The 27,074-nt window shown below is 30.8% G+C and overlaps 2 protein-coding genes across 3 annotated transcripts in view; both read left to right on the forward strand.

Annotated features, from left to right (window-relative positions):
- Positions 1-19,727, forward strand: part of LOC145315301 (uncharacterized) — a 40,998-nt gene extending 21,271 nt beyond the window's left edge. Inside the window, exons 2-5 of one of the 2 annotated variants that reach the window (XM_080155321.1) lie at positions 17,698-17,776; positions 18,183-18,334; positions 18,651-18,754; positions 18,926-19,727. In XM_080155321.1, coding sequence (XP_080011447.1) covers positions 17,758-17,776; positions 18,183-18,334; positions 18,651-18,754; positions 18,926-19,046 — 396 coding nt within the window. In that variant the 5' untranslated portion in view covers positions 17,698-17,757 and the 3' untranslated portion in view covers positions 19,047-19,727. The other variant, XM_080155322.1, reaches the window with a different exon arrangement.
- A 549-nt stretch (positions 19,728-20,276) lies between these two features.
- Positions 20,277-26,769, forward strand: LOC145314941 (uncharacterized). The gene is made up of 7 exons (XM_080155017.1): positions 20,277-20,281; positions 20,428-20,986; positions 23,454-23,595; positions 24,111-24,306; positions 24,926-24,983; positions 25,417-25,556; positions 26,613-26,769. Exons 1-7 carry the CDS (start codon positions 20,277-20,279, stop codon positions 26,767-26,769), a joined length of 1,257 nt encoding a protein of 418 aa, XP_080011143.1.
- Positions 26,770-27,074: the final 305 nt, after the last annotated feature.

Consider the following 27,074-nt stretch of genomic DNA (forward strand, 5'->3'; position numbering starts at 1 on the left):
TCAGTATCTTTATTACTTTCTTTGAATAATTTGAATCAAGAAAATAAAAAAATCCTCTAAAATCTTGACAAAATGTGCATAGTTAATAAATACTAGATTGTCAAAACATATACAACTGTAATATATCAAAATGTAGCTTTTGCAATAAAAAAAAACTTAGTTTAAATGTACATATACAGTGTGTTTTTTTATGAGAACATTTTTGAAAGCAATTTTACCCCACTTATAGTTATCAGAATTTAATGATTAATGGCTTATTTTCGTTTTTTAAGGGAAATTATGAAACAACCAAAAAAATTACAGTTTTTGTTGAAAAAGTACAGTAAAGTTGAAAATTAAAAACTTAGGTGACAACATCTAAAAATGGTTTTAGCGCATTTTTCTTATGCTCAAAATTGGATTTTCAGTAGTCGACTTTGGGGGGCCAGTACTTTCTCCCTGATTGAGATATGGCCTTCAAACTTTGACCTATTCTAGTACATGTCCCCAATAGTATCTGTATAAATTTATAGCTCTATATCTCAACTTTGAAGCGTTTTGCAGCCATTCTTGCAAAAGGTAGAATATTTGAACATAAGAAAAATGCGCTAAAACCATTTTTAGATGTTGACACCTAAGTTTTAATTTTCAACTTTACTGTACTTTTTCAACAAAAACTGTAATTTTTTTTGTTGTTTCATAATTTCCCTTAAAAAACGAAGAAAAAAAGCCATTAATCATTAAATTCTGATAACTATAAGTGGGGTAAAATTGCTTTCAAAAAAGTTCTCATAAAAAAAAAACACACTGTATATCTATATATAAATGTAAAACAAGGATGACAAAATCCATTATTAGCGGACTTACGAACAAAGTTGTTAGAGCGCAGATGTTCAGTTTTCATGACAAAGGAAAAAAGATATACAACAAAGAACCTTTTATGTCATATTAAGCATGATCGCAACGCAGACGGACAAAACAATGTAGAAGCTAGATGCGCATGTGTCATAGGAACCTTCACTAAATAATTAGACATCTATCTTCAATAACATCTGAGAAAATCACATCAACTAAAGCGTTACGGACTGACCGATTGACGAAATGAAGGACAGGCAAATTAAATTAATTAGTAGCTTCGCTACTATAAAACTTAAATTGAAATGTCATGAATATGAAATAAGCATTTCAATATTTTCATTTTTACCTGAATTTAAACTTTTTCTTTCCTAATAATTCCTACTTTTTGATATCTATGCATTTTAGAATGTACGACTTCCTTGTTTTAAACAACTAATTATTAAGTCAAAACATACATCCATCTTTCTACGCCTCTGATTAATAAAATTTCCCCAATTTTGTAGTTAAAATTTCTTGTTATGGGGAATTATTATTTGTTGTGAAATCCGGAATCAGGGTCAAGAACGAATATATACATATATGTTTTTCTTTGAATTAGGGACAGAATCATGGCTAGGGAAATGAAAGATAAATCAATCTGTTCAACCTTATTAGGTAGTAAGTCAAGTAAGATCTCGAAAACGGCTTCACGATATTTGAAGTATTTGTCCTGGTAGGTTTTAGGCTACTAAGCGAGAACCTTTCCCTATAAAAAAGGCACGATAACTAAATTTTTTTCCTGCAAAAACTTCAAGGGGAATCAACACCCCCTGGAGACGAAAAGGATTAATAGTATTATATTAATCGGATTTTATAAATATTTTTATAGCCTAACCATTCAAGAATTAAGGGAATGATAACAAGGAGAATTTGAATATTTATACTCCCATTCCAAATTCCTGTGTACGCGCTTCTCTGATTAAAATTAGAATTAGTATAACTAACAAGGGATTTAAAATCCTCCTTTTAGCATAGTAAACAAGAGTTTATACAATCCAGGGATCTCAAGGGATAAGACAATGAACAATAAATTGACCTACATCCCCAATGATAATGTACAAATTAACCCTTAATGAAGATTAAGAATATTGGTTGAAAAGTTTGTAAAATGCTAGGTTAGTCAAAATCAAGGACGTCCAGGGGGGGGGGTAAAGGAGTGATTACCCCCCCACCATTTAAAGTTTACTCCCACCATGGGGGTGCCGTAGGCTCCCTTAATCATTAAGGAGGGGGTAATTACCCACCCCCCAAAAATAAATAATTCCTAACAAAAAAATTTATGACGCGCTTCACGCGCATTTTGACTGCAAATTATTTAATGGTATTTCATTCTTAGATAGGTACCTTTTTACATTATTAAATTACCCCCCCAAAAAATTTAAATTGATAGCTGTCAATGATCTAATCAAAATTAAAATCAAATTTATGTCTTTAGAACATGAATAAAAAGACACTAAAAAGAAAATATTTTAGATGAAATGAATAAACACTGGTAACTAATCAGTAAAATGTCAATTTTAGGGAATGTTACTGATTAGCCGGAACACAAGAAAATCTGGGAAACGCACATATTTTATAGAAAATCATTAAATTATAATATAGTATTTTTTTGTCTGTTTATTGAGATCTCGCTAATCGCTATACCGATGGAGTCCCCAATTTTAATATAGATTTTCATATGTTTCTTTTAACTTTTGCTGTAAGTTCTAAGTATGAACAAAATTTTAAATGTATAAAATTTATGTATAGCTGAGACTATTTTTAACCCGGTATTAGGGGTTTGTAAGGCTATACATGTTTTGTTTATGGGTTTCATGCCAGCCTAACTGATTTTGTATTTAAATTTAGATTGTTTGTCTCTTTCTTTGAGTAAAGTTTACATAGGGAATTTGTAATGTAAGACATACTTCTTAATTAATGGAGTTAGCCATTAGAGCACTCATTAAACATTTATCAGAATAAAAGATTTAGATTATAATCTATTTGATTTTAAAGAGTCCCTTTTTTACACAATAGCTTCATTACTATTAACTATACAGCGACAAATAAAGACCATATTAAATTCCTATTCAGTATGCATATGTATGTAAGTCTAAATTTAAATTGGCGTTCGGTATAGAATCGTAGGAACACAGTAATAGTGTCTGACTGATTATGACGTAACAAAAAAAATTAGCCAATGAGAGGCCACTATAAATTTTACCATTGGTCAATAACGGCCTCTCATTGGCTATTTTTTTTGTTACGTCATAATCAGTCAGACACTATTACTGTGTTCAAATCGTAGTGGGGTATCAACGCCCACCTTAAAATTCAAATTAGCTGGGCCTGTCTTTCCATTTTTCACCCCATATTAGTTTTACATCCCCCTGGTGAATCGTCGTGCACGCCACTGATCTAAAAATTTAATTTAACTGGTTTCATAAAAATACTAGCCAAAAAGTTAACTTATCACTTTACTCTTATTATTTTTTCACTAAATAAAATATTTGATCAGTCTAAAAGTCCTTACTCTATAATTATATTTTGAATTTTCAGACAAGGATATTTGTTTCTCTTTGACAGAAAATTTCTTAATTATCGGGGAATAAAAATTTATTTTGCAATTCTTGATTTCTAAGAAGGTTTTGTTCTTATTTAATTGTAAACTTAACTTTTTGTGATCAAAAACCAAAAATTGCCTTTTTAATCAATCTCTCTACCTTAGCGAAACTTTCTAAATGTATTATTTGTTAAGCTTCTCTTTTGTTGATATTTTTATCCTTGTTGTATATACATATATTATAAGCCAATAAAAAATATACATTTATTTATAATATTTATGTTTATAAGAGTTTTATCCAAACCCATTAGAATCACTTAAATGACAAACAATATTCAAATTTAGTTGTTAAAACCCACGTTATTTGATAAGCTGTGGTGGTACAATGGAAGATAAATTGAACTTCCTCCTAAATCATATTTTAGGCATTTATAAAAGGGTTCTGAAGAGTAAAGCAAAGGGAAAGGTTGTAATAATATCAGGTTTTAATGATTTAATACAAACATGCTGTATTGATTCAATATACATTATTAATTAAAGATATGTAGATTAAAATTATCTGCCATTGAACTCTCCCTCCCTGGATTAGGTGAGACAAAGACAGATACACATTTGAATAATAAAGACAGAGAATGTTCTTCCTAAAAGATAATAGTATGATTAAAAGAAAAGAAAATACACTATGGATTGAAAAACGATTATTATATGCTGGATTATAACCGTTTCTCAGCCATACTGAAAAATCAAGTATATCATTGTATTATAGACAATTTTCCATGAGTATTAAAATAAAAATCATAAAAACAATTTCAGCTTTGACCTTTGACCCCTTGTGCAAAACAAAACTGGTTTAAATTTTATAAGTTTTCATTTTGATAACCGCTGAAAGCTGTCTATAATACGATGCGATAGATAACTAGTAATTCATTTGAACTAGGTATAGATATATATTATACAACTTTGTGTTCGATTTTCTTTAATTTTTGATAATATTTATCCTTGTCTACAGTAGATTGATGGATGTTAGTCTATGTGCTGATTGGATCACAAACTTAAGACTTTATCAAATACTAGAGTTAAAATTAGAATTTTGATAATATTTATCCTTGTCCACAGTGGATTGATGGATGTTAGTCTATGTGCTGATTGGATCACAAACTTAAGACTTTATCAAATACTAGAGTTAAAATTTTAGAGTTTTTATGAATGATAATCAATATACAAGAGATTATTATGTTTTATTTAAATTACATGATATTAGTGAATTTCTTTTTGCGCAAATTAGATGGTGGTAGTTAAAAAGCTTAAAACCTTTCTAAAACTTAAATAAAATAGTAAAACTGCCTAAATCCATCAGGACCTAAATGAAGATTCTCTAAAATTAATAATCTAATTGGTTCGATTGTACAAAGTTCTCAAAGTTCTATTATATAACAGGGTATCAGTTTATTTTATTTCTCTTTTTTCTGTTTTTTAAAAAGTACCTGACATGTCATTACTCGTACAAAAACCTCTTTTAAACTATCTATATCTTTGGTCTAATAATTTAAAGCGCCTATCTATGTGTTAGTTCTTACAAAATCAAGACCTATATATGCATTAATCAAACTGTCAGCAAGTGCAAGGATTCCTGTTCTAAAAAAAAATACACTTAAAGGAAATTAATTAAATAAAAGAATAAAAGGACGCTTTCTTAATGTTCATGTTATTTCTAATGATTCTCATTTACACAAAACTATTTTTTTAAGAAAACTTCTCTATGTCATAGAAAATTAAAACTAACGCGATAAACTACTAATTTTTGCTTGTTGTTTTGTTATCTATTTCATATCTATAACAGGATTAATTACACTTCTAAATCTGAAGCCTTCCGAAAAGTTTATGTTTCATATTATAAAAAGTTAAAAAAATTAAATTAAAATTTTCAGGATTTCGATAATTAAAGACCATATATTAAATATAAACGATTGATTGTAAGTAACACGGATGACAACATCCATAATTAGCGAAGCACGAATATTCGTGGATGGGACTGACCGTCATTGTTGTTTTCTTCAAACGACGGGAAATTTACTGAAAATCGGACTAAAAACACCAAAGATATGGAGGAAAATGTAAAAAATACAAAACTAGCCAAAAACTTGTAATAAGGCAGTATGACCTTCATAGTTGTTTTCTTCAAACGACGGGAAATTTAATTTTGACATCTTAAACTGAAAATGTTTTGAAAATCGGACCATAAACACCAAAGATATGGGAAAAAATGTGAAAATTAAAAGAAATAGCCTAAAACCTGCTAAAAAGCCGTCCGACTGCCATTGATGTTTAATAGTTAATTGTGCTCTTTAATGATGGGAATGTTGTCAGCATTCTATTTTTTATAGGAGCTGAGTAAATCCCATTTCCCCCATGTCGTTACGGACTGACTGACGGACAGATAAATTGAATTATAGAGTAGTTTCGCTACTAAAAAGATTACAATTGCTAAGCAAAAAGTGAAAATGCGTAGATACTGTGGAATGTCTAGAGAAAATCTGCTTTATTTTAAACTAGCGGCTACGCCCCTAGAAGCCTCTAGGGGCACTTAAGGTAGGAGGGGGAAAAGTCGACCTTATCCCCTTCTAAATTTGAGTTTCAAAAGAGTAAAAAAACTTTTTGGGGGGAGGGGGGTTAGGACACCCTCCCCAAAAATAGTTTAAAACCTTCCCAGGACCTATAAGAAGCTTTACTGTAATGGAGAACAACATCGGTTCAGCGGTTAGCGAGATCCTTCGAGACAGACAAAAAACGCTTACTTCATTATATAATAGGATGAATACATTGGCTGACATTTGTTCGGTATGGCGTACGGACCTGGTTAAAGAATAGTTATTTCTCGTATCGTATTATAAACGGCTTTCCGCGGATATAGAATGTACAATTATAAGATTTTTTTAACCCCGTGGTGCCGAAGGCACCGGCTAAAAAAACTGGTTTTAATCTTATGATTGTACATTTCTATATTCGTAGAAAACTGGACATAATACGATGCTAGACATAGTTTTTTCGTATTCATGAGAACCGGTTCCTATCCACCGGATTCAAATGAATACGAGAAAAGCTTTTATACTAAAAACTAATAAAAAATATGTAGTATTTTTTGGCCAAAGATGCCTTGTGTCTTATTCAAATAACATAACTTAAACCATTTGGCTCTTAAATTGGTGTCCATTCATTACTGCACTGCACATGTTTCCCATTATTAAAATAGAAAATTATTATTACAGCCCAAATTTCTCCTTATCTTTGTTTCACTCTCAAAACTTTGAAATCAACATTTGAAAAATACATTACGTTATCCTATTCAAACTTTTGACACCCTTATTTTACCCCCTTTAAAATAAAAAGCTTAGCCGTCCCAGACCCTCTTTTATCTTATAATCTTTTAAAAGGTTACTTTGGCTGTTTCTGAGATTTTAAGTTGTACTGTATGGCCATCTAAAAAGCAGCGGACATGTAATATGATTGATTGGTCATGTCTAACCATGGGCTGTTCCTACATTTTTTTCACTCCCAGTTTCACAATAGAATATATACCTGACTTAGTTTGTTAATGTATTGTTATTATATTTAGTATTATTCACTTAGGAAACAAGAACATGGATATTCATAGATAAAATAAGGAAAGGTACAGAAATTCTTTTAAACAATTTTTTTTTTGGGGATATACTTATATCTAGGACTGACATACCTTAAATTAGCCCAAAACCTGACTAGGACAATTTCAAAGCATCCCTGATGACAGTAGACCTGAGAGAAAGGTCATTATCGATATTTACTATAAACAGGCAGTAGACCTAAGAGAAAGATCATTCCCATATAAACAACCCCTTAAATAGTGGATGTAAATATTCATTTATTTCCCTGGTATCTCATTTATATCCCTGGTATGATTTTAGAAGATTTTTAATTTTTTTTGGAAGATTTTATAATTTTTATTAATTACTAAAAGAAAGAAAAATGAAAAAATGAAATTTAAATACCAAAATTAAACCACATTTTAGCATAAAAAATGAGTTTTTTGTTTAAATGAGAATGATATTCCTGTCCAGTTTTTTGTTTGGGAATGAATATTTCTTACCCGAGGGAATAAATGATGGACCGATAGGTCATCATTTATTCACAGGAATACCCCATTTATTTCCCTGGTATCTCATTTATATCCCTGGTATGATTTTAGAAGATTTTTAATTTTTTTTGGAAGATTTTATAATTTTTATTAATTACTAAAAGAAAGAAAAATTATACAAGGGAAATAAATGAATTTTAAAAACCAAAATTAAACCACATTTTACTAGCATAAAAATGAGTTTTTGTTTAAATGAGAATGATATTCCTGTCCAGTTTTTTGTTTAGGAATGAATATTTCTTACCCGAGGGAATAAATGATGGACCGATAGGTCATCATTTATTCATTCCTAAACAAAAAACTGGACAGGAATACCCCATTTTCGAGATCTTATTATAAACAGCTTCTGCTGTATTTATATACAATGTATATACAAACATATATATGAAAGGTTATTTATTGCATCATATTACAGTTAGGGAGTTGAATCCATTTTTATAGAAGCAGAAATATAATCTATGATTATGGTTTGGACCCTCTAAAACTGTAATCTACCCTTCCACTTTCCCCTCTCTTGGTGAAGATATCTTTAACGCTGATACGATTTTTGAAATATAAGATTCCACTTTGGTCTCTCTTGTTGAAGATATCTTCACCAAGAGAGGCAAAAGTGGAATCTTAAATTTCAAAAATCGTATCGGCGTTGAAGATATCTTCACCAAGAGAGGGGAAAGTGGAATCTTACAATTCAAAAATCGTATCGGCGTTGAAGATATCTTCACCAAGAGAGGGGAAAGTGGAAAGGTAGATTACAGTTTTAGAGGGTCCAAACCATAATCATAGATTATATTTCTGCTTCTATAAAAATGGATTCAACTCCCTAACTGTATTATACATAGCTTTCCGCAGATTAAAACCAGTTTTCTTAGACCCAAGATGCCGAAGGCACGGGCTAATAAAACTGGTTTTAATTTTATGATTAAAATATTGATATTCGTGGAAAATTGTCTACAATAAGATGCTATACATAATTTTCAGTATTGCAGAGAACCGATTCTAATCCACGGGATATTAATCGGTTTTGAAGCGATATTGGAAATTATATTTCAGAATGATGATTCCTATCCCGTAAAAAAAAAACAGGCAGCATCATTGTTTTGGGCGTTGCAAGGGGTGCAACACCAGGAACTAAGGTATTTGGAATTTAAATGATTTATTTTGTTTTTAATTATAGGTATGTAAAGATAGATGAGTGTATAGTATACCCGGAGGACGTCAAAGCTTTTTATTTTAGGAGAGGTGGGTGGGAAATAAGGAGTTTTTAAGGACTGAGGGAGTGTATTCTTTCTTATGTATTTTGGGAAATTTTGAAGGTAAAAAAATAAGGGGTTGAAAAGATTGAGAGGGGTAATCACCTGTTTTTCTCGCAATAGACTGTATTCAAATCAAATCAATAAACTGAGCATTAAATAGCTATATGAAACATTCAATCCAAATTCTTTTAATTTGAGCTAAGAACATCCTATCATATTTCTAGAAAATTTAGAAATATTCAAGTGCGCTATCCTTTTATTATTGTTTAAGGGAGGAACGGTACCAAATTGTTGTAATTATTTTTGGTTGTTTATTTCAACATATGAATATCTAGAAAAAAGCTATTCAAAAATTAAAATTAAAATAACTTCATAAAAATTATTTGTGATATGTTGGACAACTTAAGTATAACAGACGCTATAAAACTATAAAGTTAAAGTTTAATAGTTATTTATCGCAACGTATTATAGACAGCTTTCCGTGAAATCAAAATGAAAAACTGTCTGTAATGCAATGCGATACGTGATTTTCAGTATGGCTGAAAACCGGATCTATTCTTTTGGATATCAATCGGTTTGAAAGCTAAACTGCAAATAAAATTACATTGTTCTGTGAATTGTTGACAAAAAGTTGAAAAATATATAAAAATTCTTTTAATGTTTAATTATGCAATTGAACTGATGAAAAAACTGAAACTAAGCATTTTTTTATTTATTAGCATTAAAAATGATGTTATCTTGTTTTGATGCATTTTATGTGATGCAATTATAATTAATGATTTATTTTTCCCAATTGAAAAAAAAATATTTCATAATTATAATAGAGAAGTTTTTCTACAATTACGGAACGTCTCTCTAGATATGATTTTATAGCTTTTTTATTACACTTCATCATGTTATAAGCGAACTGTCCATTTGAATAAATCTTAAATAGAAATATGTTCACTTTTTAAATCCAATATTCAAGTAATTTTGTGATAATATTGAAACCAAACGATTTGTTTTTGTTAGTTTTTTCCTTAATATTCATATTTTCTTTCTTCATTTAAAAGGCCTTCATTTGCTATTGCTGCTCTACTTAAAATACATTCTTTCCAAAACATCATATTTTTTATCAACTTCCAAAATTTATGTAAAGGTTAATATTTAATCTGAGTTCTATCACTAAATAACAAGCTAATCAATTCCATAAAAGGTTATAGCTGTCTGTCAATCATAAATATGATAAATTCTCTTTTTAATATATTTGTAAAAAAATAGATAGAAGTATAGGCGTATAAAAGTTTTTCAGTTTATGTTTGAATTGAAATAAAAACTATGAATTGACAAATAATTAACAAACATTGGGTGCTTAGTGCTTAGTGTTCAACATTTAATAATTTTATCAAATATCTATCTTAAAATAATTACATTTTAAGACTTGGTTATAGAGGTACTTCGCTTAAAAAGCTATACCAAATGATCCATTTATTGCATCACTTTATTGTACTTTACAATACTAGTCTCTGTTTGTGGGTTATATTACATTAGAATGTAATTACTACCCTACTGAGATATGCTTTTGACCACTCTACTTTTTATGGATTATATTACATACATATATTACTACATTGGATTTATATTAAATACGTGAATATTATGACAGCGTAAAATTGTCGTCAATTGAATTTGCTTACATGATCATTATTTACTGGTCAGTTCATTCATTCAGTAGGAGGGGAGGGGATGAGGTTATGTTGGAATATGATGAGATTGTTATTTTAGCCAGCTACAAGTTTCTTTTATTAGACTACATGTTAATCTGGTGCAAGATCCAAGTAATAATAAATCCATTATTATTACTTACTTTTATATTAGTTGTATATTTTTTAATATTATAAAAACAATCACTGATCAACAAAATTTAAATATTTTTGCACAAAATTATCGCAGCTATTTGAAGACAAACGGACATACGACCATACCCAGTTATACAGCGTTTCTAAGAGATTATAGAAAAGTCTAAATTAATCATAGTTATAAGATATATTTTATCTTTTACCAAAAAAAAGAAAAAATGAAAAGCATTTTTGACATCAAATGCTTTATGCATTTACTTTACCCACAAAAATGTAGCGAGTTTTTAAGTATGGAAAAATGGGGTTAAAGGCACCTGCTATGCATTTAAGTAGCTGGCTTTTTGCTCATTGAATTGCTAATTTTTTGCATGGCTAATAGAGTTATTCTAGAGGCAAAAGCCATGTGAAATATTTGAAAATATTTATATTTTTTAACATTACACATGCGGTTGCGCCCCTAGGATCTAGGGGTATGTATTGAAAGGATGTAGAAAAATAGCTTAAAACCACTCCGGCACTTAATTGAAGCTTTCCTAAAAATTTTGTTTACTTTATATTAATGAATGTTGTTAGCTTGCTTATGGTAAAAAAGGTCATTTTGATTGCAAAAATAGTTTTAATAAAACCAATCTATGATAAGTTTTTCGATATATCTAATAAAAGTTGCAAAAATAACGTCGTATGGTCTAAAAAAAAGGTATAAAAACTACAGCAATACATTTTTATGCAATTGCTGTCAACTTGTAAATACCTTAAAAGGACAAACATAAAACTTCCTTTTATTTCCAGTTTTATAACAAAATCTTATGATTATCTTAAAATTGTGACATTCCTTTTAATTGACACTCCGTTGAGAGCCTGGGATAAGATAATAGACGATAAATTGAAGTGGTACCCAAAACCAATTTACAAAAAAAACTAACCTCTTATACAGTGAGTTTTTTTATGAGAACTTTTTTGAAAGCATTTTTACCCCATATATAGTTATCAGAATTTAATGATTAATGGCTTATTTTCTTTTAATAAAAATTTTAAAAATTGAAATAATATTTCCAAGAGGATATTACCAATTCTTTTATTTATTTAAGAGGTATATGTTTAAAGCACTTTTATCCTAATTTATAAAGTTGTCTGTTAAGATTTCATTTATCCAATTTAGAGAAGCTTCAAGCAGGTCCAAGAATAACTATTTGCTATTTGATTGTTAGATTTACTTTCTGTGATGGTTTTAATCTACTTTCTGCATCTTCTCGTTACTTTTGAATAAAAAGCCTTAGGTTTCTGGGGGCGAAGACGCAATTTTTTACAATAAAATGGGCATTGCTAATAAAATATGAGCTAAATTAGCAGTTATATACATCAACATTATGACCAATAAAGAACGTTCTAAGTTACTTATGGTAAAATGATTAAAGCAATTAAAAAACATTTTTTGTGAAGCTATTTTGCGCATTTTTTTCTAATTTTAATAAAGAATGTAACTGATGAGTCGAACAGATTAAAATCTTTTTTTTTTCACAGAGAATTTAAATTTTTGGATATCACTCTTTTTAATCTAGGCAGAAACATTCACTGTTCTCTTTCAGGGATGGGGATACGTATTCCTAAACTGTGGCGTGCACATAGGGTTTTGACACCACCCCCCCCCCCCTTAAACAAAATTCGATGAAGTTATAGAGGGGAGTGGTTTTTTTGGGGGAGGGGGTTTTATTTTAGTGTGAAGGGGATGGATACACCCCCTAAAATGTTAAAAGCGCAAAGAAAAAAAGTATTTTTTTTTGCTAAAACTCCTTCATTTCATTGTTTTTCATTATTCTTATCTTTATCCCTTGTTAAGATCCTTTTGATGTTAAAAATATTGAAAGACACGCGCAGAATAAATGTCAACGTTTTTTTTACACTGAAACTCATTCATAAAAACTTCAAATAATTAAAAATCCAAAATTTTGTCTTTAAAATATTGGGGGTAGGTTTACTTTCAAAACAAATTTAAATAATGCATTTAATATCTGTCCCAATTTATTAAACTAGCATCTGCGACCCTAGCATCTAGACTGTATTCGAAAGGTTAGGGAAACCAGAAAATTAGCCTAAAACCATAAAAGACTTAAATCTAAGAATTAAATTGTCTCAAAACATTTAGGGAACTATTCATATACAATTTGGTTTAGATTTATAGATTAATATTCTGCTTTTACAAATGGTTATGTTCGTAATACCGTATGATTCTGGAGCTTTGCTTTTATGAATGTTGCTTCTTGAGAAAATTAGATTTTTAGGAAGATTAATCGCTGAGGTGATTGTCCGTTATAAATTTGCCTATTAAAAGATGCTAAATTTATCTTTAGCTTGTTAAAGGTGGTTTCCTAGGTTCTAAAGTAATAGGATTTTGCAACACAGACACAGTCTAGGATAGTTCTAAAACTCTGCTGTAACTGTAAGATCCGAATTAACTTTAGACCCCATATTCGTTTTGTCAGTTAATTAAATTTGATATTTCTTGAGGCTAGAACCATCTTATTAACATTTGTACACAACATATGATAATAATCATTAATTTTACACAATTCAGGAATAAGTCAATAGGTGATTAATTAATCTATCTCCAATTTTAATAGTAGAATGATACATCAGTGGATGAATTATGTGTATCTTTGTTTACTGAATTAGGATTTCGCTAACCATTGAACTGATATGGCTCTCCTTTTCATAGATCTTATTTTAGGGAGGGTACTGCCATCCTCCTAAGAGAAGTCGACCCTAGAAAAAAATGACCCATCCCTCCAAATTTTTTTTTCAACTTTTCTTTTTAAAACAAAATATTATTCTATAATAACTCTATAACTTTAACCTAACAGGCCACCCCTAGGTTTTTCTAATTAAGCCGAAATCTGCTATTACATTATTTGATACTAGTGGCTTCGCCCCTAGCCTCTATGGGCTTTGCCCAAGAGGTAATTAAAAAAAAAAATTCGATGTTCCCGCTTCCATTTAAAAAAATAATTTATTGGGATATATTTGTTTTTTTTTTGTGGGGGGGGGGGGGGTTGGAGGTGTCCCACCCCCCAAGAAAATAGCTTAAAACCACCACAGGACCAGTAGGTATATTCCCTGAAGAGTAAAATCCAATTGGTTCAGTGGTTACCGAGATCTTAAGGGACAGACAGACGGACAGACAGGCATCGTTCTACTTTGTATTATAGATAAGAAAATGATATAAATTTTGCAATTATTTTCTATGACATTATCTTAGTTATAAATAATGGACCTCCTATGATGTTCTAGTATTTCATTTTTTCAAAAGCTTCTCTACAAACATGTTTTATAATCAGTATGTCATATTGTTTTTTTTTCAATTCCGAAAATCAGTTGAATGAAAATTAAGAAGAGAAAATGGAATGCCTTGACCATATAAAAGGCCAATGTGTTACCTTACAATGCACAATTATTGATAATCATACGGTTGGTTGTCAATTGGATTTTTTCGCTACAAAAGTATGTAATTTATTTAGGTATATCATAAACAAATTATGTAAGCTGAGCTACTATGACAAATACTTTAATATCATCCTTGTTTTTATCTATTGTCGGTAGATTTTTAACAATTTATATTAAGGATATCTAGATGTTAGAAATTGGTATGATTAATATTTTGTTATTACTGCTACAGATGGCATTAATTATCCTTTTTGCAATTCTTAATGGATATCCATATTAAAGTTGTAATCTAAAATTTTTGATTGCAAAAAAAGATAACTTACGAGAAGCCTTTAAAGTACCTATGACGTCATATTGGCCTACCATTGGTCCATTAAAATGTATACTGGCCTGTCATTAGTAATTTAGCCTGTGTATTGGCCTATCATTGGTCACTTGTGTGAAGTCATTGTATAGGCAATATAAAGATCTGCAACTTACACATAATAAAGAGCTTTACTTTTCTAGTAAAGGATATAACAAGACCAAGTAAAAACCTGAACTGCATTTTTTCAATATCAATCATATTCCGCTTTTTTTTATGAGTATATGAAATGTTTTACAAATATACAGCCGAAAAAAGTTGTAAGAGTAGATGCTCAATGAATCTCATCATAAAATTTAAGCATTTATTTTTATTATAGCCGAGGAAATTTTTTTTTACAAAGTTTAGCGTATTCCACTGCAAAACTAATAGAGCCTAGTGATTAATAGAGTAGTTGTCCATTAGTCAACAATTAAGAGTAAAACCCGTTTCCAATAGCTATCAAACGAACATAGAATTTTAGAGGAGATTCGCTACAAAAAATGAATACACTTAAAGGAAAAGGAAACTTTAAAACGGAGAAAAAGTATGAATAAAAGTTAGAAATTAAAGTATAGGGAAATACGATAATGAAATACTAAAAATAAACTTATTTTTTTTCTTATATTACCAACTCAACTTTGGTTTGTAGTAAATTTTTGTATAATATCATAATAGTTATTTCTTGCATCCCCGAGATGCCGAAAGCACTGGCAAAATAACTGGTTTTAATCTTTGATTGTACATTTTTGTATTCGTACAAAACTGGATATGATATAATGCTATACATGATTTTTCAGTATTGCTGAGAACGTGTTCTAATCCATTGAATATTAATCGGGTTTAAAGTGATAAGGGGAAAAATCACATTATCTGTAAAGATTTTAAGTAAAAAGCATGTTCTTTTAATAAAATGTCGATAATGAATCAGCGTTGACTTCTAATCTGTAAATGTGATAGATTCAACTTTTGTTAATTCTTAACATTACATAAAGACCCTTTATTTAACTAGATTTAACGTGAAATATATTTAATAAAGTTATCTATCCCTTTTTCCTGGATTTTGGTGTTAGATTGACAAACATTCAGGTTCTGCATACAAATTGGTTTTTAAAATGAATTCCTTTTATAATTTACATGTGTATACGTTTTTAATGGTGTCCAAATTCTTTCTGCCACAGTAGGATAACATATGTATAGAAGACTAAATTTTACTGTGTTTTTTATACGTAAAATATCATTTAACACCAGCCTTATACGCTAAAATTAACTTCTACTTTTATATTTTTTTGTATATTCAAGCCTTATTTTTTTTCTCAATACTAAAAAGAGTACAGAAGTCATTTGCTTTTTGATATCGTGTGTACACTTTAGTTTAATTTGAAAACATTAAACGAAAAATCTTCGAAAAAATCAAAAAAATCTTTTAGGTAGAAACAATAGAAAATCTTTAAAATTTTGAATAGGTGTTTGAATTATAAATGATTTTATAGGCTTGTCTTAAAACCTCAGAAATATCATAAGTTGTTCCTACAATTTATGTAGATTGAAACAAGTAGCAAAAATATGTGTTGTAACACAACCATTTCATGACTCGCTGATACATCACTATTTTGTATTTCTGTAGCAGCACTGCTATATTTAGCATCTAAATTGTGTTAGTTTGACTTATAAACATTACTTTATACGTTTTGATATGTATATTAAAGCTAATTTTGAAAAGCTATTGATCTATCTCAATCTTTAAGCTAATATTTTTTTGTTTGAAGGTATGAACACTAATAATACAAAATTGATTTTATTTCAATTTAATTTTGATTGAATAGATTTGCAAACAACAAATGGAAAACTTTTAGGGGGCAGGATGCTTTAAATTTTATTTGATTCCAAAATTAAGATAATGCAGATAAAATGTTGACAATGAATAATTTTCATATAAAAGTAACAGGATATCTACATATATGGTTCGCCTTTACAGTGTAGCTTCTCATTGGTTCCAGGCAGGTTTATAATTATTTTGGGGGAGATTACTACACAACCCTTCAAAGATACATTGCCTATAGAACAATTAACCACATCCCCCCTCAAAAAATCAAAATACTTTTTCTTTATAAAAAATAATATTAGTAAATCAAATATAGAATCAAAATATTATCTAAATGATAAAATCAATATAAAAACACATTTTGCCATAATTATTAATTAATTACTGATTGATATCTGAAGGTCAGATTATAAAAAAATATTTTCTATTAGGGAAGGTCATGGCTTCTTTAATTGCTAAATTATTACTTTTTATCAAGTTTTCATATAAAACAACAATTTATGACATAAAGACTAATTGTAAAACCTTGTTTGAAAAGAAAAGACACTTGGAAGATTTAATAAGTGCAATTCATCTTTTACAATTTATCCATATTTTAATTTTTCAATTATAATTCAGGAAAAATATCCGGCATCCAATTGAAATTGTTAAAACTTTTTAAAAATTGCTCAATACCATATTTTTATTTGTTTTTGAGTTCAGTTTTTGAACGTGATTTGGCATTACTAATTTGTGTTGCTTATTAGAGAGTGTTCTTTTTAAATCTAATTCATTTGATATAATTCTTTAAATAAGAGAGTTAGGATTTCGCTAACCTCTTGGCTTATTAGAGGTGCTTTGTATAGGTCATGGGATGGATATTTTACCCTCCTAAGAGACATATTAGCAAAAATAATTAAAATTTTAAAATAACATACAACAGTGGCAAATTAAATTAGTAGCCAAACCTTATGTGAAATAGGATACATTTATATATAGATACTTCAAATATTTTTTACTGTACTGTATGAACCTTTGTTGTTAAAACAAATTCAAAACACAAACATAAGCAATTATAATATGTTGCCTATTAAGCCTCATCACGTTTTTGCTTATTACAGATATTCATTTTCTTCATATGAGTCATGGGTCATTATAGTTTAGAACAAGGATGACTACATTCATACATAGAAAAGTATTGGTAGAATGTTTAGTTAATGTAAACAGGAACCCAAAGTTAGACATATAAGTATAAGTATATTAGTATAAGGAGAAGTATTGTAACTTAAGTATTCAAAACTTTAATTTATTGTTAAACACTACTTTGCAGTTTCTTTTTGGAAGTGTTGTTTTGGCTGGTGGAAAAGCTTGATAAAAATAATTTTCTTGCGAACTAGTTTTCCTATATTGTTAACATTATTCTTTTTATTTTCAGATATGTTTAAATCAGAGGCTCGGAGCTGGTTACTCATCCATATTGATTTAGTCTCTACACATGGATCCTCCACCTATAGGTAACTATCTATCTATTCGTCCATACTGATATAGTTTCTACACATGGATCCTCCACCTATAGGTAACTATTTATCTATCTATGTATCTATCTTATTGTCCATAATGATATCCTACTAGAAAAAAAATCCTCTAATTTTAAATTAAAAATTTTTGAAAATTGAAAAATTACTCTTCTACGGTAATGGATATAGAATATAAGTGGATATTATGACAGGGAAAATTGAGATCAATTTAGGTTTCTAACACTTATTGGTCAGTTCGTTCTTATAGTAGGAGGTGAGCATTGGAATGGTGTTGGAAGAAGTTGAAATGGGGAAATCTAATTTAGCCAGCTACGAGTTTCACTTTATTAAAGGACATGAAACTCTGGTGTAACATCCAAGTAACAATATATCCATTTTTAAGGTGGAGATCCTCCCCCGAAGGACCAAACCTCATCCAAGACCAACTCCCCGACCCCGTCAACCAGCTCTAACAAGTCTAAACAGCCAGACAACCAGCCCATTAACAATGCAGGCGAAGAGAGAAGGGGGTCTGCTTATAGCAGTGTTAGATTTCAGGGATGTTCACCAAATTTCATTCAATTGCAAAATAGGTAATGACTTCGATTCATGGCCTTAAAAGTGTCATGTACTAAAATGTTAATTAGTATAATACGACGTTTAAACAAACAGTAAGAAAAATGGCATTTGCCATTAGCAGGTGGCGTTATTGTCAGGCATCATTAGTACTTTCAATCAATAAAATCATTCATTGAATTGGTTGTCATACGGTATTTGGTATTATTTGATCTAGCAAATTTTGAAATAAAAATATAGAAAAAGCTATGCTTTGATTTTCAAATTTTCAAACATTTGTGTGAACAACAATTAACAGGGGGAAGATGGTATCTACTTGGCTGGTAATCCACAGCGCAGGGGCAGCCAGGAACATCCAGAATTAACATCTGTACCTGTCAGGCATCTGGAGACATCAAGGTAAAGTTTTATTAATATCTTTCTATCTACACTACATATCTCTCTGTCTATATATGTTCCTATATATCTATCCATACAATAATTATTCATCTATCAAAATACCAATTGATTAATATCTCTATCTATCTTACTGTCTATCTTTATCTATAAATCTGTATTGTTTCTATCTAGGTATAATGGAGTATATGAAAGATGGAGATGCGATCCTCAATTTTCAAATTCTTTGAACGTACATATGAGACTTTTACAGAAATGCTTCGCATCCACAACTATCTATCTATGCTTGATATAAAATCAACACTATATAGATCATATTATGAACCTTTGATTGACACGTGCCCTGCAATTAACTAGTAGCACTCAGGGGCAAGACACAATTACTTTAGCTAGGCCCAAGGCATTATTTGTATCAATTTATGCATTCATAGGCCTGTTTCTACCTATATGACACCATATATGGGTAACGAAAGCCTATTCATGGTAATCTGTATGTGATTTGCTAACAGTATATGTTTATTAAAGATATTATGTTTATAGTTAATGTAATCATATAAACATCCAGTACATATATGTATGCCTACAACTATGCCTGATTTACGTCACATATTAACACACAGATATTTAATTGCACAGACAAACACTAAAATCCTGGTCCAGAGCTAATGTTATAGCATGTACCTCTTGAATTTATTCAGTTATTTACTAACTCTCCTACCATCAACTTCTCTTTCTGGCTTTAAAAAGGTAATGACTTAGTTGTTTGGCATGCATTGTAGTTTAAATTTAGGCCCCTTAGTACTTAGCATGAATTGAGCTCAGGCCTTATGTTAGAACTCTAACACTTAGCACAATTCACTGCTTGGGACTTAGGGCACATTTCTGTCCTACTCTACTTATAATTTTAACACTTATCCTGTAAATATTTCCATACTTAACTTATGCACTTGTGATATAAATACACTTTATAAAAACATTTTCCTTCCTTAATACTTAATATACTTATATGATTCTGATCGAATATCAAAACCAACCATTTATTCTTAGGTTAAAGCAACATAATACTTCGCGTGGGTCTTTTGTTGAGCTTCCACCAGCTCAACCAAATTCGTATTATACTTGTGGGAATAGAGGGTTAAGCATTCTAAATAAGCGAACCGACGATGAGAATGTCTATGTGTATTGCATTAAAATTAAGTTTTAGTAGTACTCATAGAAGAGCGGTCTCCATACCTAATTATGGACAAACGCCCCATTCGCACACACAAAGAGTTAGTAATAGTACTGATACCATCCCTCCTTCTGTTCCTAGCAGGAAAGTACAACATTTATAATAATATCAATACTTTAAGATTGGAGTTATAATTTTCCAATAAGATTGCATATAGTCTTGTTTTTACACACAAATTGTTCATTAATATAGCCAGAATTATTAAAATATTATCTTGTTGCTTAGCACAATTAAAAGACATACGCAAGGGGCGAAACAGTTCTCTAATTGAATTAAAAAAATATGTTTAAATAAATGTTGTAATTGAAATCAGGAGAAAACGACAAGAAGAGGATAGATCCACCCAAACTACCATCAACAACAACAACCAACCAAAATCCGGCAAACGTTCCCCTGAAAAATCGGGGAAATACCGTCCCCAGAACCAGCGTCACTCTGGCTCCAGCCAGGACAGCGCTGGACAGGTTGTTCGCAGACAGCAAAAGGATGCAGATGCACACTTGCGGAGGGGATCGCTGAAAAGTCGAATTTTTCAGTTTAAAAAAGGTCGTGGCAAGCGGAGTGATAATGGTAATGATACTACTGACAATACAGCTAATTTGCACAGCAGATCAGATCTACTGACTCTTCACAACAAAAGTGCTTTAAATATTCAAAATTATGACAAAGAACCTGTATCAGCACGTCAACAGAGAGCTCCACTGGTGGTTAGTCTACGTGACAACACACCTCCAACGCCGAGCAGACAACCAACCCCACCTACAGCACACGAACAGCAACCTATATATGCAAAACCTGTGAAGAAGCAATTTAGAATTTATCCCGAGGATAGGATAGAACACTACCATGGGCGTGGTACATCCTTGTTGGACAAAGAAAATGCTACAATCGAACCTCTTAAGTTATCCCCGCATGCCAAAGATTATCATGAGATACGACGCCCGCTGGGTTTGTCTATTCCCGCCCCAAACAGCCCCATCAAGCCTAGCCCAAGGTTTAGTCAGGTTACAGATTTGTCTGGAAATTCTGGTCTCTCCTCTGAGAGTATTCCTTCTTCTCCTAGAAACCAGGAACATACATATAATATTAAGGGGAATCACAAACGATGTCTAATGGACTTCTAAAAAAAAAGGGTTTCCTTAGTATAGGCTAGCCTTAAATTTATTGATGTCAAGCATAAGTAAAGATTTTGATAGGCTTACTTTAGACTTACATAAACTTCTCAATTATTTATTCGTAGTGCAGCTACTAATTTATTTAATTCAAAAATTCAGTCCTAATCGTAATCATTGGCTAATTTGTCCTTAAATGTCATTGCCTCATTCATAAAAAAAACGTCCTTGTTTCTTTGCTACTTTTGCTCAGGGATCTAAAGGGTTAAAACAATGTGATGTATATCCTCAAAATATAACTCCTTATTTATATCACAATTAATGGTTGAAACGTTTGGACATCTAACTTATAATAAACCAACAAATCAACAAAAGACCCAAACGTTATTTAAAAAACGTTATTATAAAACTTGGGACTAGTGTAATAAACAGCCCAATGTCCCCTCTCTTCCTGACTTTTGCAACTAAATCTTATGCTTTTTACCTAAAATTATTAGCATAAAAAGATGTTTTTATTATCAATATACCCATGTTTACTTAAATCCTTACTTTTTGCGGCCAGAAAAAGATTTGTTTTTACACCAATAAAATATTTGATGACACATTAATTCTGTGTGGTGTGTTTTCACATCCGTATATTTTAAATGTTATGTATAGCAAGGAGAGAGGGGGACATTGGGCTGTTTATTATACTAGTCCCCAAAGTTTTAAAATAATGGTTCTTATTCGTTGGCTTAACTTTTATTAAGTTTAGTGTCCAAACGTTACACCACTAATTGCAATCTTCAGAAGGGTTGAATTTGTGTGTTATCATTTACAATGTACATCAATTTATGAGCTATTGCCTTTCCATTTATATCTTCTTTTAAACACTTTAACCCCCCCCCCCTTCCCTCCTGCTGGATGAATGAACTGACAAATAAACGAGTTCCATGTTAGTAAGCTAAAGTCACGACAGTTCTTCCCCTGTCATAATATCCACGTATATTCTTCATCCATTAATATGGAATTCGAGTAGAGTAAAGCAAATTGGGACTGATAGGTTGCAATGTTGTTATTTATGTTGATTTGATAATAATCTGTAATGAAGGATCTTGCTAACCGATGAACTGATATGGTTCTCCTTTACAGTGAAGCGTCTTATAGGTCATGGGAAGGTTTTTAATTATTTTATGGGAATGTATCTTCTCCCTACTAATAAAAAATGCCCCCCTCCTACAAAAAAATACTTTTTCTTTATAAAACTCAAATTGAAATGAGTGGAGATTAAATACCCCTTAAGTGCCACTAGAGGCTTCTACTGGGCATAGCTGCTAATTTTTGATAAAGAACTATGTGCTTTTTAAATAGGGCAATATCGTAAAGTTACCCTTTTTGTATAAACCCTTAAAAAAGCAATTGCAAGCATATGACGAAGTGTTTATTGCAATAATATGTTTTTGTAATACTGAAAATGTTGCTATCTAGTATATTGGATACAGAATATACGTGGATATTATGACAGGGTAAAAATTGTCGTCAATTTAGGTTGCTAACATGGAACTCATTTATCTATTGGCCAGTACAGTAGGAGAGGGGATATAGTTATTTTAGCCTGATGCGAGTTTCACTTCATCAGATCTGAAAAAATCGTGTAGCATCCAAGTAATAATATATTCATTTCTAGCATATTTGAAATACTCATATAAACTTTGCTTGATGAATGTCTCTTTATGTTATTAATGCACTTAAATCTTAAAAACAAAAGTATATAAAACTTATTAAGCAAAAGATTGTAGAAAAAAACGTTTTAAATAACTCGAATGATTTAAACAGTTTTGATAGAACTAAAATAAATATAATCATCTAATGTTTATTGAGAAAAACATACATAAATTAAGATAATATTTATAATTAAAACATCTTTAATTGCATTTATCTAATTTTTATCACAAATAAACAAGTTATGGCTTTTTGCAACATAAATTCATACTTAATTAAATCATTAGATTAAATCCCTTTTAAAGATTAAATTGATAAGAAAATAAGTAAATTAAGAAAAGCACATCAATTAAATTGAAATTAAAGTAAATTATTATACAGAAAACATATAACCATAGAAAAAGATTTTCAAAAGTACTTGCAAATATTTAGAAGTTATCAAGAAGACCAAACTGCATTACTTTTGCACCACTTTTAACGTCATATTCTCCATCTCTTTTTCAGGGGTTTTCTTTCCCACTTCTCCTCTCATCTTCCTCATTTTATGACGTCACAGGAATCAAAAGTTACACAAAAGTATTGTAGTTTGGTCTACCTCTATTTCTCTCTTAAAATCCTGTTATAACCAAGTAAATTTTAATAATATGTGTGGCCACAGGACACTGTTGTTTTGCGGCGGCAGCCGACCGCCAACCCAGAGGCTGGCCGGCTGCTGAAATCAGCATTGGCAAGACATTTTAGAAACCAACACTGCAGCCTTTCTGGCAAATCTACCGCCGTTGGAAATGTTTTATCAAAAGGTAAGTTTTTATATTTTTAAAAGCCTAGCTACTCTATGACTAGGGTACATAATTACAAAAGTATTAGGGATATAAAGGGATAAGACAATGGCCGATATATGGCTTACATTAAGTATTTCAAGGATTTTCAAGTTTCCTGAAATTATTTTGCCCTTGATTTGCAAACTGATTTACATCTGTAAAATATTTATAAATGCTGGTATATTGTAAATATTTTAAATTTTATTAGTTAATAAAAATACCAGGACAAATAAATTCAAGTGTGGCCGTTAAAAAGAAGTACAGTTTGTTGTTATTAATATTTTTTTTCTTCGTTACATGCCTGACTTTCTGAGCTAGCTTCGTCCTAGCTTTTTAGTTTTTACTATATCTTTTGTATCTTTCTCTCAATTTTTGTTTATTCAAGCCTGACTTTGAAAGCTTGAAAATATCGGAGAAGAAAGGCCTGTTGATTAATTTAATCGTCACTGTCATGTCCCCACCTTCTAAAAATGAAAGGTTCATTATTATTTTAGGTTTAGATGAATATATTAGAGAAATATTTCGGCAGCTGGACTACAAATACACCGGCACAGTAACGAGGGAAGATTTCACGCTGCTGTGTGAGGTGCTGGGTTTGAGTACCACCCCTCCAACTTCCAAGCGGAATAGTGGGCTAGAATGGTTGGCCTCTTATAGACCCAGGCCAAACTCTCCTGGCTCCCCATTGAGGTATGATAAGAGTTACTTCTTGCATCGTATTATAGCCAGCTTTCCGCATATATTTAAATGGAAAATTACGAAATTAAAACCAAAACTGGTATTAATATTATGATTTATATTTTAATTTTCGTGGAAAATTGTATGTAATACGATGCTATACATGATTTTCTGTACAGGTTGTAATCGGTTTCAAAGCCATACTGGAATAGTTATTTCTCGCATAGAAAGCTGGATATAATACGATGCTAAACATATTTTTTTTTCGTATGGATGAGAACCGGTTCCTATCCACCGAATTCGAATGAATACGAGAAAACGTATTACATCACTTCATATATTTATAGGAGACAAATTTACTAAATAATAAAACTAAATTTGGGTATTTTGAATTTGCATATTTAATCTTATAACTTTATTTATGCAAATATAATTTTTATTTAAAAAATAAATTAAAACTTCAATACAATTTAACTCTTCTGTAACTTTTTGTGCAAATTTTTTACTTATTATACAGTATACACTCTATAAATTCTCATCTTAGTGATATTATTATTCTTTTGTTAATGCTGCGCTATGTCACATGTGCATAATTTGTCTTGTTTGAATAATATAAATGATATTTCTTTAGGTTGGACAAATTAAAAGATGTGAAGTACAAACATAATGGTCCCAAACCATTAGTCAAGGTAAATAGTTAATATATAATACAAATTAGTATGATGCCTACGCTTCTGTCTGTCTGTCTATCTGTCTGTCCGTCCGTCTGCCCGTCTGTCTGTCATTATGTCTCTCTGAAGCCTGAGATATCTGAAACAACTGAACTGATTAGTTGTATATTTCAGAGAATATACCTGTTCCTGTAGTGGTTTAAACCATTATCCAAGGGGTAGGTCAGGACATCCCTCTCAAAAAAAATATTGGGGAAACCCCCCTTTATCTTCTTGGGGCAAAGAAAAGATAATTATAATATATTCATAGAGGTAAATGGCAGAAAAATATGAAAGTATTAACTTTTTTTCTTGGGACATCTGATTTTGATTTCATCGTATTATGAAAACTAGCTTTAGTTAGTTATATAAATCTTTTTCTGCATTGTTCATCTAATGTTTCCATTTTTAGGAGAACCCAACGAGCTTTCTATGGACCATAGGACCCCGACCTTTTTGGGAGCTATGGCCGGCTAAAAAACGTCGGAAGAAACATCTTAATGTGGATGAGTTTGCAAAGTGCCTCCTGGAACAGTGGGCTAAAACATACGGGTGAGGTTTTTATAGAGAAGCTTTTCTACAACAATGTAATTAGTATGAAGTTTGCAGTAAATAAGCACTGCTGCTCTAATACTTATAACGGATTTTAAAACTTACTTGCAAGGCTTACATTGTGTATTTTGAATAGTAGATAAAAAACTAAAGATAAATGAACTAAAGCCTCTACATATATTTTCTACTTGTTAAAATGCTTAAAAGACATTTGTGTTATTCTGCAAATAACTTGTACATTAATAAAGTAGATGGAGATTGGTGTCGAAAGTTTGATCTCTTACTCGTTTGCAAAATCATACATGGTACTTGAATCAAATCTTAATTAGATTGTACAAACTTTAAGTAAGGGGTAATTTTGTTTATATTAATTTATGGTGGACATCAATTAACTTATATTGTCTTATCCCTTTATATCCCTGAGTTTTAGGGCTAGGCAAATTTGAAGGAGTGGATACAAAACCGCGACAGTTACAAAACCGCCCCATAACAAAACCGCGACAGTAACAAAACCGCGACAATAACAAAAATATAACTATGTAGAAATTTTTTAGAATTCAACATTCAAAAAGTCTTAATGCTAGAAGGTCATGGCCGCAAAGCTCGGCCCCCTGGCCTGCCTAGCCGCGGGCGCTCGGCCCCCTTGCCTATAACCTAACCTAACCTTACCTAAATATTGTAAAAAAATATTAAAAATTTAAAAAAAATCTACTAACCACTTTTTGTAAAATCCACGAAATTCTAAACTATAAATAAGTTAATGTACATTAAATTTTTAATATTTTTTTTACAATATTTAGGTAAGGTTAGGTTAGGTTATAGGCAAGGGGGCCGAGCGCCCGCGGCTAGGCAGGCCAGGGAGCCGAGCTTTGCGGTTATGACCTTCTAGCATTAAGACTTTTTTAATGTTGGTCTTTTGTTATTGTCGCGGTTTTGTTATGGGGCGGTTTTGTAACTGTCGCGGTTTTGTATCCACTCCAATTTGAAGTCTATTTACCTATCCCTGTTCAAATTTAATATTTTCTTCTTCTTCTAAAAATGTATTTTGTTTTGTAGGTATCCAACAGCTAATATACAAGACAATGTTCTCGCAAGTTTGAGAGATCAAGCTATCCAAGCTGAGAACAGTGCTACTACTAGTAGTTCATTATGCACTGGGAGTCAGGAAGTGGCTACCTGCTCTCTGCATTATCAAGAACAAGGCACGGGATAAAACATAAGTAAATGAACAAATAATTGAATTCAATTACGGTCACAAGTACAGCAGCAATAGAAAAAACTGTTTTTTTTTATATCAAAGTATCTATATTTTAGAGATTTTTAAAACTTAATTTAAATCTTTAAATTCAATGTCAATAAAATACCTAATTCTATGTAAAATACACAAAATACTTTGATATATAGGGGATATTTTAATCAACTTTTATAAATCCATATCATAAAAGAGATGTGCAAATGAAAATCAATAAAATTCATAATATACAATATCATCTTTAAATTTGTTATCCATTTACCTAT

The sequence above is a fragment of the Acartia tonsa genome, chromosome 3, assembly GCF_053477335.1.
Source record: "Acartia tonsa isolate MP-2025a chromosome 3, ASM5347733v1, whole genome shotgun sequence".
Taxonomy (NCBI): Eukaryota; Metazoa; Arthropoda; class Copepoda; order Calanoida; family Acartiidae; genus Acartia; species Acartia tonsa.

Excerpts from the sequence above, each read along its gene's own strand:
- LOC145314941 (XM_080155017.1), top strand. Across the intron at positions 20,987-23,453 it reads CTAGCCCAAGGTTTAGTCAG|GACACTGTTGTTTTGCGGCG; the intron begins GTTACAGATTTG and ends GTGTGGCCACAG. Across the intron at positions 25,557-26,612 it reads CAGTGGGCTAAAACATACGG|GTATCCAACAGCTAATATAC; the intron begins GTGAGGTTTTTA and ends TTTGTTTTGTAG.